This window comes from Scardinius erythrophthalmus (genome assembly GCF_964197995.2).
Source record: "Scardinius erythrophthalmus genome assembly, chromosome: 12".
NCBI lineage: Eukaryota > Metazoa > Chordata > Actinopteri > Cypriniformes > Leuciscidae > Scardinius > Scardinius erythrophthalmus.
In genome coordinates, this window is record NC_138232.1 from 37,935,785 (window position 1) to 37,952,836 (window position 17,052).

General features: G+C 38.2%; 1 protein-coding gene across 1 annotated transcript in view; it reads left to right on the forward strand.

Moving 5' to 3' along the window:
- Positions 1-1,152: 1,152 nt before the first annotated feature.
- The window catches only part of pld5 (phospholipase D family member 5), a gene marked incomplete at both ends in the record, with an annotated part of 31,007 nt that continues 15,107 nt past the window's right edge, over positions 1,153-17,052 (forward strand). The window contains one exon of the mRNA XM_081379748.1: positions 1,153-1,320. Within this exon, the coding sequence (XP_081235874.1) occupies positions 1,153-1,320 (168 nt within the window). The remainder of the gene's footprint in view (positions 1,321-17,052) is intronic.

Below are 17,052 nucleotides of genomic sequence, written 5' to 3' on the forward strand. Positions count from 1 at the left end.
AGAATGAAAAATACTTCTAAAGCATTTATGAAACTTTATGTTAACAATAAGGCTACATTATTAAAATCAAAAGTTGGACTTACATGAACTAACAATGAATAGTAATATTTTTATTAACAAAGATACAAATACTGTGACAAACGTATTACTCATTGTTAATGCATCAACCTAATGGGACGTTATTGTAAAGTGTTACCATTCATTGTCTAATAAACATCTTATTCTGCCAGCATACTTATTTTCTTGTTGAATTTCCAGTTTTACATAGAAATACACCACATTACAGAAGTAAAATGGGTTGCGAATGCAGCTTAATGTTGACTTTAAAGTGTGAAATGAGAAGTTCAAATTTAAAATGTCCTTACATTCACAAGACAAGAACTCTTGGTCGTTGCCGAGTCTTCCAATGGATTGGTGGTCTAGTTCATCTGTTTATATTGACAGACTTACTGTATGGCTAATCAAAACATGGCTCCTGCTTATAGTATGAGTTTCATCAGTATTGCATTGACATATTGCTTATCTCCAGGATCATAATAGATTGAGGTACTTCAGACAAATGCGCCGCGATGCAAACAAGGAAATATGAGGCAATCAAAAGCAATCACGACTACTTCCGCTGCTGTAGAGTTTTATTACAAAATCATTTCCTCTCATCACCCAATAATACAGCTGGGTATTTGTTTTTGAAAGAGTGTGCAGCGTGCAGGCAGACGGCTGTGAACTTCTGGGTAATGTCAAATGAATACTTTATTGAATTTGCCCGCAGCTCTTCTGAGTTAATATGCACTGATGTGTGAGTGTGTTGGACTCTGGCAGTCATGCATCAGAGCACCACCAACACACTCAGCGGAGGGGAGGGTTCCAGGTGCAGAATGTGGGTCTTTGCATCCACTCCCACACACTTTCTTAGTCACTGTGCCCACTCAGACTTTGCCAGCCCCTCCCAGCAGGGCAGGGAGACCCCTTTTTTTTTGCTAGTGTTTGGATGAAATCCAAAGAAATCAGGCGCTCTGCAAGACACGGCTCAGTCTAACACAGACTCCAACAGTGCTTGCTGCTGGGACTGGCTTAGAGGCTTTCCCTCGGCGACTGAACTGTGGATGAACGTCTCTTGGAGATTAATTATTGGATACTTGATGAGTTGGAAACATGCAAGATAGGAGGTTTGTTTCTGAGGGTCCAGGGCTGAAGCCTCCGCCTGAAACGGGGTTCTTCTCTGCACCTCTCGCCCGGCCGGGTGCCAGCATCTTCAGCGCCGTCCAGCAGCAGGACTACTCCGCCATGGTCTGGCTCAAAAGAAGGGATAGGATGGAACGGGTAAGGCTGACCTTTAATGACTGACCAGCGCTGACCTTTTCTCCTCAGCAATGAAACATCCACCTGTAACCAAGGCACAGCACACACTGTGCTGAAAAGGGTGGAGAGGGCAGGTCTGTGTGTCTGTGTGTGTCTGAAGTTTCTCATTGAAGATGAGCTGAGTAAACATGTTCATGTTCAGACGTGATGCAGCTTGTAACATGAGTAATCAATCAGATACTCTCTAGAGTCTCAAGAACATATATATCTCTAAGATATTCTGGATTATATATATATATATATATATATATATATATATATCAAACAAATGTAAAAAATTATATGATCAGTAAGTCATGACAACATGTTTTTACATTACTTTAACTCATCAAAATACATTAAGCAAAAATAACTTTTTATAAGTTATACAAAATTCAACTCCTTTTTAAAGCCAGTTTAAAGCTACAATATGCAATAATTTTTTGCCGCTAGAGGGCGCTACATTCCAAACAACAACAACGGCGTAGCTTGATGACGATGTGAAGGAGCGTGGAATGATGGGAACTGTTGTTTTAAATTCCACCTGGATGCAAATCAGCCAGACGGGAATCGAAAAATCATGTACATACATGGGGTAAGGTTCTATTTTTATAAATGTTGCGTTTAATGACATGCTTTTTGTGGCGAGGGGGGCGTGGTTCAGCGCGGTCTGTAACGGGAGAGAGAGAGAAACGAGACGAGCGGGACGCAAGTAGGTCAAGTGCAAATGACGAACACCTGTCTTATTGCAGTATTATTGGCGTGGAGAGGCCGCTTATAAGCTGCGCTGGAACGAGAGCAAGACTGGAGAGAAAATTGGACGCAGAGAAAGAAAACCGGTGGATCCGAGCTCTCATTTTTGAACTGTTTTGTGCGTCGCGGTTGCCATGGTGAATGCGCGTTGTGCGCGACTTTTGTTGGTTTTGTTTTATTTTAATAAAGCACGAGTCCCAGTCACGCCGACCCCTGTCTTCTTCCTTCCTGACTCTTGAACCTTATCACACTTTTATTTCATTAAAATGAATTAACAGCAATAAAAGTAAGGTTTAATACTACATTGGTTATCATAGATGTTACTGTATGTAGAATTCATTGTTGTGATAACGCTGCGCAATTTTGCGTGTTCTAAACAATTGTTGTAAAAGTACATTCGAACATACCCACATCATTTGCAAAAATACTGATTCATCTTTATGTATAACACATGCTATATTTATTTACATGGCCATAAACACCAGATAAACAATGTCAATAAACTAACGTTAAACACAAATCTAAAGCAATAATACTTTACTTACATAAACATAACTGAATGCTACATGTGGAAAATATAAAATTAAGCATGCTTTGTCGACAGAACCAGCTGCAATCGGTAAAGAATAATTGTGTTCCATAACGACAGCACGAAACAAGCTAACGTTTGTTGCTTGATAGATGCTACAACTACAACTTCCGCATTTGTCCAGGACTCCACGCAGTACGAGCGGAAACCGAGGGTAAGGCGGATATGACGCAATTGACTGGGGACTCCCAGCTCCCCCCTGCTCTAACCAGGGGGGCAGGGTTTTCTATTATTTTGAAGGTACCCCCGGGCGCCGCCATTGGCTAGCGGACCCCCACCTGCTGTTAGCATCCCATTGACTCCCATTCATTGTGGCGTCACTTTGACAGCGAATAACTTCACATCTGAGGCGTTTAAAGACTCCATTTGTCCATTATTTATTTCTAAAGAAACACGAAAATGTATAAAAGGCTTCATTACCTTGTAGCTTCCGTTATGGCCCCGTAGAAGCAATTTTTGTAAAAATAGGCTAACGATTGCATCATAACCACGCGACTCTCTGTCGCACAGTAGAGAATTACCGTATGGACAGGAGGAGAAGCTTGCGGGCAATCGGGGGGACGTGGAGGCAAAGTGACAAAATAATGAATCAGAATACATAGCAAAAGTTGCTCCTGCTCCTAGCTCATGGACACCTCCTACTCACGCTCTCCGTCTCTGCAAGATTCGAAAGGGAATGATTCAGATTTCTCTTGGCACAGCTACTAGAAGACAGACGGGTTGCTCACGTCACATCTACGTCGTCAAGCTCAGTTTGAGTCTGCGCAGTACGCTCGACCCCCAGGAAGTAAGAGTTTCTAATTGACTTCACTTTGTCTCCGTTGAATCCAATGGGGTCGCTGTGTCCATTTCTTTTACTGTCTACGGCTCTAACGCCCCGTTTCCTTGGTTAAAATCGCAATTTTCTCACGATTTAAAAATAGTTGGAAACATTTGGGATATTGCAAGTAATCAACTTAACAAAATATATAACACTGGCCTTGAGATTTTGGGATAATTTTTATGCAAAATTCTTACATATTGTACCTTTAATGTAATTTAAGTTGAAATGACTTTTACATCTAAGTTGATTTTACTTAAAAATTTAAGGTAGCAACTTTTTTTTACAGGTGAAAAATAACATGTAGTTATGACTAATATGCATATTGATCCAAATATATAATTATTTAAATGTGTAATAATTGTATTTTTTTTTTTTTTATAGTTTAGTTCTAGACAAATCAAGAATATAGATCAAAGGATCTGAAAGATAATATCATGAAACAATCTATAAAAGATGATCATAATGGAAATTGAGATTAAATGATTTCAGTTATATACAGCTCTGGAAAAAAATAAGAGGCCACTACAAAATTATCGGTTTCTCTGGTTTTACTATGGATATGTGTTGGGTAAAATTAACATTTTTGTTTTGTTCTATAAACTACTGAGAACATTTCTCCCAAATTCCAAATAAAAATATTGTCATTTAGAGCATTTATTTGCAGAAACCGACAACTGGTCAAAATAACAAAAAAGATGCAGTGTTGTCAGACCTCGAATAATGGAAAGACAACACAATGCTAATGTTTTAACTTAAGAAGAGTTCAGAAATCAATATTTGGTGGAATAACCCTGATTTTCAATCACAGCTTTCATGCCTCTTGGCATGCTCTCCACCAGTCTTTCACATTGATGTTGGATGACTTTATGCCACTCCTGGTGCAAAAATTCAAGCAGCTTGGCTTTGTTTGATGGCTTGTGACCATCCGTCTTCCTCTTGATCACATTCCAGAGGTTTTCAATGGGGTTCAGGTCTGGAGATTGGGCTGGCTATGACAGGGTCTTGATCTGGTGGTCCTCCATCCACACCTTGATTGACCTGGCTGTGTGGCATGGAGCATTGTCCTGCTGGAAAAAACTATCTTTAAAGTTGGGGAACATTGTAAGAGCAGAAGGAAGCTTCTGAAGTAGAAGAAACCTGGAAGTTTTCTTCCAGGACAACCAATTGTATGTGGCTTGATTCATGCGTCCTTCACAAAGACAAATCTGCCCAATTCCAGCCTTGCTGAAGCACTCCCAGATCATCAGTTTTCATCTTTTTCCAACACCTGGTCGTCTAATGGTTAGATGGAGACCTGGAGAGGCCTACAAGCCACAGTGTCTCGCACCCACTGTGAAATTTGGTGGAGGATCGGGGATGATCTGGGGGTGCTTCAGCAAGACTGAAAAAGTTTGGGGTCAGTAAGTTTTTTTTTGTTCTTTGCAAAGAATTTAAAGAAATTAATACTTTTATTCAGCAAGAATGCATTAAATTGATCAAAGGTGACAGTAAAGACATTTGTAATGTCACAGAAACTTTCTATTTCAGATCAATGCTGTTCTATTGATCTTTATATTCATCAAAGAAACCTGAAAAAAAAAAAAAAACACACACCTGTTTTCAACACTAAGAATATTACATGTTTCTTGAGCAGCAAATCAGCATATTAGAATGATTTCTGAAGGATCATGTGACACTGAAGACTAATAATCATAAATAATAATAATAATAAACTAGTAATGATGCTGAAAATTCAGCTTTGATCACAGGAATAAATTACATTTTAAAATATATTCAAATAGAAAACAGTTCAAATAAAATGTAACATTGTAATGTAAAAATATTTCACAATATTAATGTTTTTGCTATATTAAAGAGGTTTTCACCAGGTTAGCTTGAGTCACACTTGTTCAGGGAAAGGATCCCGACACAGAATTTCCTGTATTTTTCTTTAGTATTCACCATAAGCAATGTAATATTGTTGCCAATTTGCTGGGACTCTAGGACCAAACTCAATGTCCTGAACTTTAATTAGTTTACTAGCGGGGACCAGACATCCTAGCATCGGCTACTCCCAATTTTTTCGCCTTGCAAGTGCTTCTAATTTATCCCAGAGGACTCTGTTTGGACTTTGCTTTGGGGCAGTGCCTGAAGCGGCATCTGCTTGGACAGTCTGAGAAGAGAGTTCGGGACTGGGAGGACACATACAACAGGAAATGACTTGCAATTCATGGCTGTCAGCTTTTCCAAAAACCACTTCCAGCCCTTAACTCAGACTACTTAGATAACAACCCACATTTATCTCCAGTGATTTCTGCCACTTATTCGGTAATCAGATTGTATCATCCCTAAGATACTTCTGGGATTTTTTTTAATGGTACCCCACCCATTTTACAAATCCAGGCACGAACAGCTAGACATTTGAATTTTTCAGATTCTCTGTTTGTAGCCGGTCAAGTTGTTGTTTAACTTTCCAATCAGAATTGGAAAAAAACCCTGAACCCGTGTGTGTATGATTTTGATTGTTATTAATTATTTATTAATTCTGACCATTGTCATACATGTTGATGTATAGATGAAAAAGCCTTGTAATAAATGTGCTGAATTGCGATTTAGTGCCACGTCAAGATGAAAATGGTTTGGGTACATCTGTACCATTTTGGCATCCTTATTTTACAACATCTCAAATTTACTTTGTCAAAATATTATACTTTTCTCTGATCCTGTAAACAAAATAAGTCTTTTTAATGTTTTATTGTTCATTATACTTAATTATATTTATTGAATGTTTAAAACACTATGCATTTGCAAAAAAATACGTAGTTTTGTCAGGACCACTATCATTAAATACGACTGACAATTAGCATACAGTTTGAATTGACGGTATGGTTCTGTTCTGGGCAAGAACTCAGGGAGAGCAGCAATAACTAACCAACATAAATGTATTGCAGATATCATTAATTCAAGAATTACAACATGATTCGAGAATTTATTCTGATTCAAAGGGCAATCAGAATGCCAAACACTGACTGGACGAGAGGAGGAGCTGGGGATGGAGGAGGGTATAGCTCCTGAGAAACGCGATATCCCCTTCAGCTGAGAGTCAGCTGATACGAGTTGACTAACGTAACCTGCCAGAACTGACGCTATGCTTAATATTTATCACTGTAATGAGGATCGAAAATCATCGAAATTCAAAAAAGACAAAAAATTGAACTTTAATTAGGCTTAGAATTTGCTGAGAATAAAAAAAAAAAAAAAACTGCATGCTCCTGAAAAGCAGCCTTTATTTTCTTTATGCAAAAAGTTTGGGGTGATGTGTGGCCTGAACATGTTTTTGTGAGATCGACATATCTGGATGAGGCTCCCAGTCTGCAGAAAGCCAGCATGTTCTCTGTTAAGTGTACTGTAGCAGGTAGTCTCATTTGGCTTGCTGGGTCTCTCTCTATCACTCCATGTCTTTCTCTTTCTCGGTGAAACGAGCCGCTCGGGATTTGTGTGGAGGGACGTGTGCTGTGCTCTGCCTTCCCCGATAAGAACTGATTGCCTTCTCTGCCCTGCCACTGTTCTGTGCTTCTCTCATTTACAAATAAATCATGCTATATGCCAAATCTTTGACTTCTCCTTCAACCTTAAAACTCAATTATATAACTAGGCCTCTATACCTGTGAATTTAGCACATATGCCTTTTGTAAAAGTGTAGCGCTTGATCAAAGCAGAGGTTTCATTCTGACTATAGATCTATCTGTTTAAATGAGCTCTGTTTAGCCTTTAGGTTCAGACTGAAGTCTTTGAGATAAAGCTTTGTTTTAAGTATTCTGCTCAGGAGCTACATCTTGTCCTTACACAGCCTGACACACATACACGCACACACACACACACACACACACACACACACACACACACACACACACACACACACACACACACACACACACACACACACACACACACACACACGTTGTGTTTTCATGTTTTATGAGGTCTTTCCATAGACATAATGATTTTTATACTGCACAAACTGTATATTTGTATATCAGTGACTTTTCAGTTTACATGCAACACATTTCTGTAAAAATAAATGTGCTGTATAAATAAAAATGTTTGGTCTCACTTTAGGTGTCTTTAACTATACTAACATTTAAATTAATCATTTGATGCAATGCACTTATTGACATACATGTTTTTATATGTCCATACATTTATAAAATACCTGCATGTACTTACTGCTGTAATTAAATATAGAATTACACGGTTGACTCTTATCCCTTAAACCACCCTTAAACCTACGAAAATCACCAAACCTGTCCCATAGAAAACAGCTTTTTCGTATTTACAGGTCACCTGGAGTAGGCTACGTCAAAGTCGATCATTCTTTAAAGAAGGAGCGGTGTGTTTGGACAGAAGACGAGACAAACAACAAAGAAATGCCACAGTTTATTAAGACCTCGAAGCAGATAGGAGGGGGAAAAGGGCCCAGAAACACCTCATACATGCTCCCAAGTATAAGGGGGTTTCCTGCATTAATGCTTGGCTAACATGCCTACATCTCTTGCAATTAAAAATAATGGCTAGTGCGGTGGCTGAGATGTACGTAAACCTACCAACCCCACTTGCCATGATTTTTGGAATGACTTATCGCTAGAGGAAATTACATTTTACTCGCATAATCGGTTAATGGAAACGCTGTCATTTTGTTAGTACTATCATCAATAGTTTTTTTTTATCAACATTTTGAAAATATCGCAAAAGTTTTGCGCAAATCTGAAATGGAAACCAGGCTAGTGTCAAAACTAAAAAGTAGAAAACACATGAAATTTGTATATACAGTAACAAATATTTTCATGGTGAAAAAAACATTAAACATTTTGACCAGTGTGGCTCACATGATGACAAAAAACTGTGAGTCACGAGAAGTCATCTGTTCCATGATTTTACTAAAGGTGTTCATAAAATTAGGCAGCATGAAATAGCTAAATAATATATGCAATTTATAATAATACTGGGTAGATTACTTACAAATGATAGTCAGTTACTGATTGCAAATTACATGACTTTTGACAGACAGACAGACAGACACAGACAAACAGACAGATAATGTGAAATTAGCCTTAAATGCTGACAAAACAAAACATACAAATAAATAAATACTTTCCTAATATTAATATTAAGAATATAAATAATTAAAATAAACCATTTGCCTGCCATGTTACAGTTCATTAACTTAAAGGAGAACTCCGGTCAATTTTAACATCGAGCTCATTTTTTTGTACATTTGGAGTGCTGTCAGTACAGAGAACAACGACAAAAAACGGTGTTGCCTACACCGAGTTATTCTATTTTTAAAATTTGCACCCTGTTGACTTCAATAGGGCAAGTAGTAAGCCTGCTTTTTAGCCTCTTAACATCCTTTAAGTGTCATTACAAGTGCACAGGTCATGTGAGTGATTCCTTCCGAGTGAACACGGGTGGATCTGACTGCAGTAGATGTTAGAGATATTGATAAAAACGAAGTTAATTCAGCCAGCGCTCATACCTTTGTTTACATCCTGTTTTCGGTGGAACGCCATAGTAATCGATTGTCGAGTTCACGCGCGTGATCATTGGTAACTAAACCTATGCGCGTGAACTCGACAATCGATTACTATGGCCTTCCACCGAAAACAGGATGTAAACAAAGGTATGAGCGCTGGCTGAATTAACTTCGTTTTTATTAATATCTCTAACATCTACTGCAGTCAGATCCACCCGTGTTCACTCGGAAGGAATCACTCACATTTTCTGTGCACTTGTAATGACACTTAAAGGATGTTAAGAGGCTAAAAGCAGGCTTACTACTTGCCCTATTGAAGTCAACAGGGTGCAAATTTTAAAAATAGAATAACTCGGTGTAGGCAACACCGATTTTTGTCGTTGTTCTCTGTATTGACAGCACTCCAAATGTACAAAAAAATGAGCTCAATGTTAAAATTGACCGGAGTTCTCCTTTAACAGTAAGTTGCAAAAATGTGTTTTCCGTCTCTTCCCCTTTATACTGTTTATCAGCATTTTACCTGATTTTCTGATTTATCAAATCAGATCATGAAATCAGATTTGAATGTTTATAATAAGAGTTATAATAAAAGCAAAAACTAATGAAACCTAAGTGATTAATGTGTGCCAAATATCTTCCTTTGTATGGTTCTTAAAAGCAAAAAGCTTTTCCAGTAAGACAGAAAAAGAATAGATCTTCCAGCTGAGATGCAATAAATGTATTAAATAACCCAAGCAAAGGTTCCAGACATTTTATATATATAAAAATAATGAGACCTTGTTCACTGGGGTCTGTTTTTTCAATACATGCACAGTAATTTTACGAGTCTCTCATGTGGAACCCCCCCCCCCATTTATATCAATTTTTGCACATTCTAGATGCAACTTAGACATTCCTGTGCAACTTACAGGGTGAATTCTGCCCTTTTATCAAAGTCAGCCTGACTGTGTGCTGTTTGCCGGGGTTTAAAGTGTGATATCCTGCAGACAGAAGCACAGCACACTGACGTGACCCTCAGTATGAGTGACGCCCACACACACTCACTGACCTTAAAGCACATATGCACAGCGGGGATGAATGAGTCAGGAATATGAACAGGAGTGTTTCTGACATGGTCCAGAAATGGCCCTGAAAATCACAGTTAATGTACATATTGATTAATAATGTATGGAAGCGTGTATTATTGTAGTGTGACCAGGTTCCTGAACACTGTGTATCATGCAGTGGGAGCTCTCATCACAGTGGACAGTGAGGTCAGTCACTGGAGCAGGGAGAACGTCCTAATGAGTCTTACGGGAGAAGGATTGTCTCAGTTCTGTTCCCTAATGATACTCTCCTGCCAGAGGGATTGCTGTATTATATACTTCAGCTCCGAACTTTTGTCCTTGGATACATTCTAAGGATGCTGAGGATGTGACCTGCCCAGATTTTGACAGCTACTGGGAAAGCTGGAGTTATCTTAAAAATGCTCTCTGTTGAGGAAACTAGATAATGGTGTGATGGTGGTTAAAGCTCAGGGCTGTTAATTGGATTGTTGCTCAACGCAAGGTTACCTCAGGTGGACTATCCCTAAAGGCCCACAGACTCCATACATTATTTCAGAATTTTCTGCGCTGATTTTTAGGTTGAAAATCAGTGAAATTCTGCTGTATGGAATACGGATGCAAGATGAAAGTATAAGGAAATTAGAAAAAAAAAAAAGAAATCTGTACAATGGTCTCATTTTAGGATTTTGATTAATAATATGGAATGTCATAGGTTAAAGGAAGTTCCGTAATCTGCATTGTGCAAATTATTTATCCATTCATCTTTTGTTGTCACTGAAAATGCAATAGAAACCTATATATGTATATGTATGTATGTACATGTGTAGGGGGCTATACAGTATATATATATATATATATATATATATATATATATATATATATATATATATATATATATATATATATATATATATATATATATATACACACACAGTATGTAATGTATATTTGTGTGCGTTTGTTCCAGACAAATGTTACTACGCCAGTAGGTGGCATCAAGTGACGAGTGTCTTGATGAGTGAGATTGAATCATCTATGTTACCCATAAAATAACTTGGATCATGTTTTTTGTCTTTTATTCCTCTTGTGCAGAACTCACAATGTAGGCTACACATTAAGTTTTTGTAGTAATTTAGTTCGAGTTGGGAGTATTTACGTCCACATTTATGTTTGTGCTCAAACTGTAACAAAATAATTCACAATTAATATCCAGTAATATTTACATAACCAACCAAATACATTACTCCAAACATTATAACATCAGCTTTAGATAATAAACATTAAAGTAGGCCTATACGCTAATAAATCAAAGATAGGCATATCCTCCAAAATATCACATCACATAGCCTATGTGTGATACAACTGTCAATACAGATTTCTAAAACAGTCGCTGTATTATTACAAATACATATTAAACTTAGTTTAACAAATTTAAACTCACCACGCTGGGAAGTTCTTTTAGTTACATTTATAAAAGCCTATGATAGATATGGGTGGACAGACAGACAAGTTACTAATCTTAATGAGATTAAATCCTCCATTCAAATGATTCGTTCAAAAGCGCTGATTCGTTCAGGAAGTGAACAAGTGAATCTGAATCATGTGCTCAACACTGATGCGCGACGGCTCTGCAATGACTTTGCTGAAGTATTTATGGCTAGCGTTTTCAAAGTACGAATTACCACCTTGTTCTTCTTGCAAGTAAGTATCAGATTAATCGTGCTTTGAATTCAGAGCTGCTACTACAGGCGACACATCTCCAAACCACACTTACCTCACTTAGGCCTGCATTTTATAAGCCAGAAACAATACTGTGCAAGGGGTTGAATTTAGTTTTTTACTACTCATCTTCCACACTCTGCCTTCAAATTGTCTTTAGGCTGTTTGGGGGCTTTTCTCAGAAAATGTTGATATATTTGTTTAATTGCATTTAATTTAATTAATTTCATTAGCCTGCAATTTTGACAGATCTTTAGAAATGTGTGGATCTTTCTGCTAGGTTCTAAACTGTTTTTGTGTAGTATTTAATGCAGTGCCAATGCCTAAAAATAAGTTTTCCTTCTGGCCATAAGGGTACTCTGTCAGAGAAGGACAGTTAAGTTTCTCTTATAGGCTACATCATGTCTGCGCCACCTCTCCCTGGAGAAATGACTCACCTAGTATTGTCTGGGCCATCAGCCTCCTTTTTTTCGTTCAGTTTTTTATTCAGTAGGCTACATTTTATCTCTCTAACATTCTCCCACAAGTATCAACATAGGACTTGTACAGTTATAAAATACATTTTTACATTTTCTGAAGACATTGAGTGCTCTTAGCCTGTGTAAAACGCTTCACCACAATGCTAAAGTGTTGGTGGTGGTTGCCAAGCTTGTGCTATGCAGTTGCTAAGGTGTTCTGGATGGTTTCTAGGGAGTTGCTAAGTGGTTGCTTAATGTTCCAAGTCAAATGAATTTCAGGTTTCTAGATAGGGCTTGGCCTTCAGTATATGGGATTTGTTTTTTATCATTCAAGTCCATTTCATAAATGTTGCAGGACATGTTCCATGTTAAATTTTAATACTAGAGGGTTTGTTAAAATCCCTAACACTAAGTACACTCTTAAAAATAAAGGTTCTAAAAGCGTTTTTTTTTTTTGGGGGGGGGGGGGGGGTTAGGATTAGGAACCTTTCAGTGAGCCGTCTTTAAAGGCCCATTGAAGTGCCTTGAAACGTGCAGTTTTATCAGTGTGTTGACGTAATTTCCCCTGAAACGGGAAGACAAGACGGAACATCGAGCAGCTCCTCCCCTTTTTTAAGCGTTTCGCTTATCGCAGCTCAAATAGGCTCTATGCCATATATATCATATAAAGGCTAGATGTCTTAAGCCCTTTATATGATATCTATGCTCTATGCACGATCGCTTCCGCGTTTTGTCTCAGCCCGCCCAGTTACATCCGGTGCTGCGTCAGAAGCCGTTTTTGCATTAGGTGGAGATAATGGCAAATTACACTCTCTGTTTACAAGAACTTCCAGCGGTTAACGTGAATGATGTTAACAATATTGTGAGGCAGTTAACTGTCACACATATGAGTAAGAAAGAGAAGTTCTTTAAATTATAATTTCCGAGCTACATCAACAACTTTGAGGCGAGTATTCTCTCATATCGCGCGAAATCCGACTAGCTAGGGCTGGGCGATTTTGCCTAAAAAAAAATCTTCGATTTTTAAAGAAAAATTCGAGTTTCGATTCGATTTTCGATTTTTTTTTTCAATAAACTTAAATGACTGCAGACATCAGATATTGTGTGAAAAGTGCAACTTTATTGCTATGACTGTCCTCAAGAGTTAAAATGCGTAGAATCCCAAAACAAAAAGTAAATGAGGCTCTGTCATTCAACAATTTCAAGCTTTAACCACTGATCTATATAGAATGACATTATATAGATCAGTGGCTTTAACCCAGGTTTAAGCAAAAGTGCAATAACTTCACAGTAGCTTAAATTTTCTGTTCAAGAAATCAGATAATTACAAATTTTGTAACATATAACATTACAATTAAAAAAATAAACTCTTCTCAGTATAGTGTGAACTGTGAATATAAAAAATGAAACATGCATGTGGCAGACATAGCCTGCTCAAAGAGTGAACAAATGTAAACTTTTATCTATAACAACAAAACACCTCGCTTTTCGACAGAATAAATTGGCAGCATGTCTGTGGCTATATAAAACGTGATCGCCTCTGTAATCGCTTTCCATCGCGCTCCGTTCTTATAAGGCACACAGTTTGTAAAGCTCTCAGGAAGTGTAATTTGCTTTTAGCAGGTGTGTTAGAGGAGCCGTTTTCGCTACGGAGCCGGCTGCACTTCTCCCATTCTTCGCGATATTTATTCCTCAGGTGCCATGTTGTTTTGATTGTGTTACGCGCTTCTTTTAGTATCTATGGTTACGCGGGGCGGGGGCCGGCTGGCTCATATCGCGCTATGGTAACGCACAAGGACGAAACGCGGAAAAGTCCGAAAAAACTATTGTGGCAAAAAAACTCGAGTTTGCAAAATAAAAATCGTTTTACACTACAAAATCGATAAATCGATTAAATCGATTTTTTGCCCAGCCCTACGACTAGCTAATCAGTTTCTAAAATCGTTGTCTCCGTTTCTGAGAAAATGAATTTTATTAAAGTGAATTGTCCTATAGAACGCGCTATGTGGAAGTAAAGACGCCGGCTGAGATGCTACCGGAAATACGTCAGCAGCGTTCGTGCATAGAGCCTATTCAAATGGCTCCGATAGGTTTTGTGGTATGCGCGGACGCGCTCTGTGCCGTTGTGTCTCTGGATCAGAGCAGACTGTATGCGAAAGCATATTTACACTGTCTGAATCGTTCCCTATCCCCTATAGTGCACTATGTGCCATTCACCATATAGAAAATTGTATTTGTGTGAACAAGTCACCGGTTTCAGCTGCAGTTTCAGCGTCTATTTACAAAGCGTCTAATTTGTAGGTGGGCTTTAGATTCTAGAGAGCATTTGATTGGACAGGAAAAACTGATGAGAAGATGAAGTGCAGAGTGATGTCATCAAAATCATTGATTCATATTGGCGGAAGTGAGAGACTATAAATTTTAATGCTTATATTTTCTAAATGCGAAGCATATAAAGGTTTAAAAAAAATATACATTTTGATTTCATAGGGACTTTAGAAGAAAATAAAAATTCTTAATTCGAACATTTTAATAATCGAAAAAACCCTTTTCAACTATATTGTCTATCTTTCGTGGAATGGAAAGGCTCCATGGACATTAAAAAGTTATTTATGGAGCCATGAATTGAATGAGATATGGTAATAGAGATGCAAACACACTTTTCTTTTCTTTTCTTTTCTTTTCTTTTCTTTTCTTTTCTTTTCTTTTCTTTTCTTTTCTTTTCTTTTCTTTTCTTTTCTTTTCTTTTCTTTTCTTTTTTCTTTTCTTTTCTCCTTTTTACCTTCTTTGGCACCCAGTCAGCAGCACTCAACACTTCTACAAAATGCCTTACTCTCCCAATTAAAATTCACTTTTTGAATCATAAAAAACACTTTACTTCTGCGCTCTGCTGTAAGTAAGTGCAGCTGCTGTGCAGTGATGGAGTGCTTGGCGTTTTGAGGTGAGGGGCTCAGCTGTAACTAATGAACGTCATGCTGACATTGACCTCTATTCAGACGGGCAGGTTCATTCCCATTTCGTTTTGCTCTCTTTATCCTTCACTGAAAAGTTATGCAACGATGTCCCAAAACACAGGTGCATATATCTCCTGTCCAACATGACAGTTTTCCTCAATGTATCCCTGCTGTAAGTGCGATCAAGTCTTGTGGCCTATCAACATTGGGTTTATTCAGATGGCTTTTGCTGACTCTAAAGTGGTCAAGATGGGGAATTAGTTGCTTTTAAATACGCTTACTCAACAAACTCCACTCTGTAATCACAGGAAGAGTGTGCATTATCTTGTTAAGCAATGATACAAATCCCAGTGATAGAGGTCATCTGTGTCTCAGGAGTAAAGGCAGTAATTAACAGAGCATAAGTGAGGTGAGAGTCTCCCGCTGTACGTAGCATATGCTCCATTCCTTTCCTATAGTGTGCCAGGAACATCTGAGGAGTGATTCCTGAGAAAGCTCACTTGCCCTTTTTGCATCATGTGAGCCGACCAGCCACCCTATTGAAAAATCCAGCATAACCCCGCATGAATTGCATGTTGGTCCAGGCTTGTTTATGCTGGTTAGAGCTGGTATAGTGCTGTGGTCTAGCTGGTGGACCAGCATAGTCAGGCTTTTCTCAAGCAAAACTAAGCTGCTTTAGCTGGTCCACCAGCACTCCCGCTTCCTATGGTGTCCCGGCATGCAAAAATGTGTGTGTGTATGAAGGAAGAACAAAACACTAAACTTGAGTATGGTATTTATCTGACAAAATTATTTGGTAAAAAAGGCAAACTACAGCTAAAGGTTTTATTTTATATGCAAAAAAAAAAGCACAACAAAAACTAATTAAAAGGACAAAAGTACATAAGTAAAAAAAAAAAAAAAATATATATATATATATATATATATAAAAGCTAATTAAAAATATGAATAAATAAATACTATAAAAAATATATAGATAATAGTAAAAATAACACTTTCTGCTTAAATGAGACAATTTTCTAATAATAGAGTAAGAATGTAGAGCTTGAAAAAAAATGTGAATAAATCTGAAAAAATCTGAGCACAGTTTGAGACATTGTTGAGATCTCATCTGAAAGTGAAGCAAACGTGAGAGTGAAACCATGCACTGGAGTCAGTTCAGATCAGTGCGAAGCAAAAGTCTCCATTTGCTTTCCATTTAATGTAATTTTCTGTCTAAGAGAAGACAGATATTAAAGAGATCTCCTCTGGGGGGTTTCTTTCCTATAAGAGAATTCGGTTATTAAGATTCTCAGATTGCCTGAGTCTCATACCGGCGACTCTAATAAACAACTTACTTGATAGATTAGTTCACGAGCCAACCAGCCAGTTGTAGCGATGCTGAATTATTTATAGGGAACGTGTCAGGCTCATTTATGCTTGCGCTGAACTTTCCCTCTGCCGTACTGCAAGGAAAAGAGACAATACCTTAGAGATGCTTGGAGTCAGAAGGTTGTGTTTTATAACATGTCTTTTTTTTTTTTTTATCTGGTCTTTCTTCTGCTGATGCCAAATCCATTTGCACTCTGCCAGGAGAGTTTTGCTTCACAGGGCAGGTGAGAAAGATGCAGAAGGGAGGGGGATTGTTCTGTGTTAGCCCAGCATTGGATGTTTCGAGAGAGGGAGTGGACCGTGCCTTTCTCTCTCCTCCTCTCTCTTTCTCTGTCTCCATCACTATGGAGTTGAGGCGAGGAAACCACACAGCCAGTGGAAGCATGCATGAGCTCAGGGTGCTAAAACAAAAGGCACACCATCTCTCACCGGCTAGATCATTCCGGGAACCTGCACTTCCATTACAGTGATGAGCGTAAGAGAGAGGCT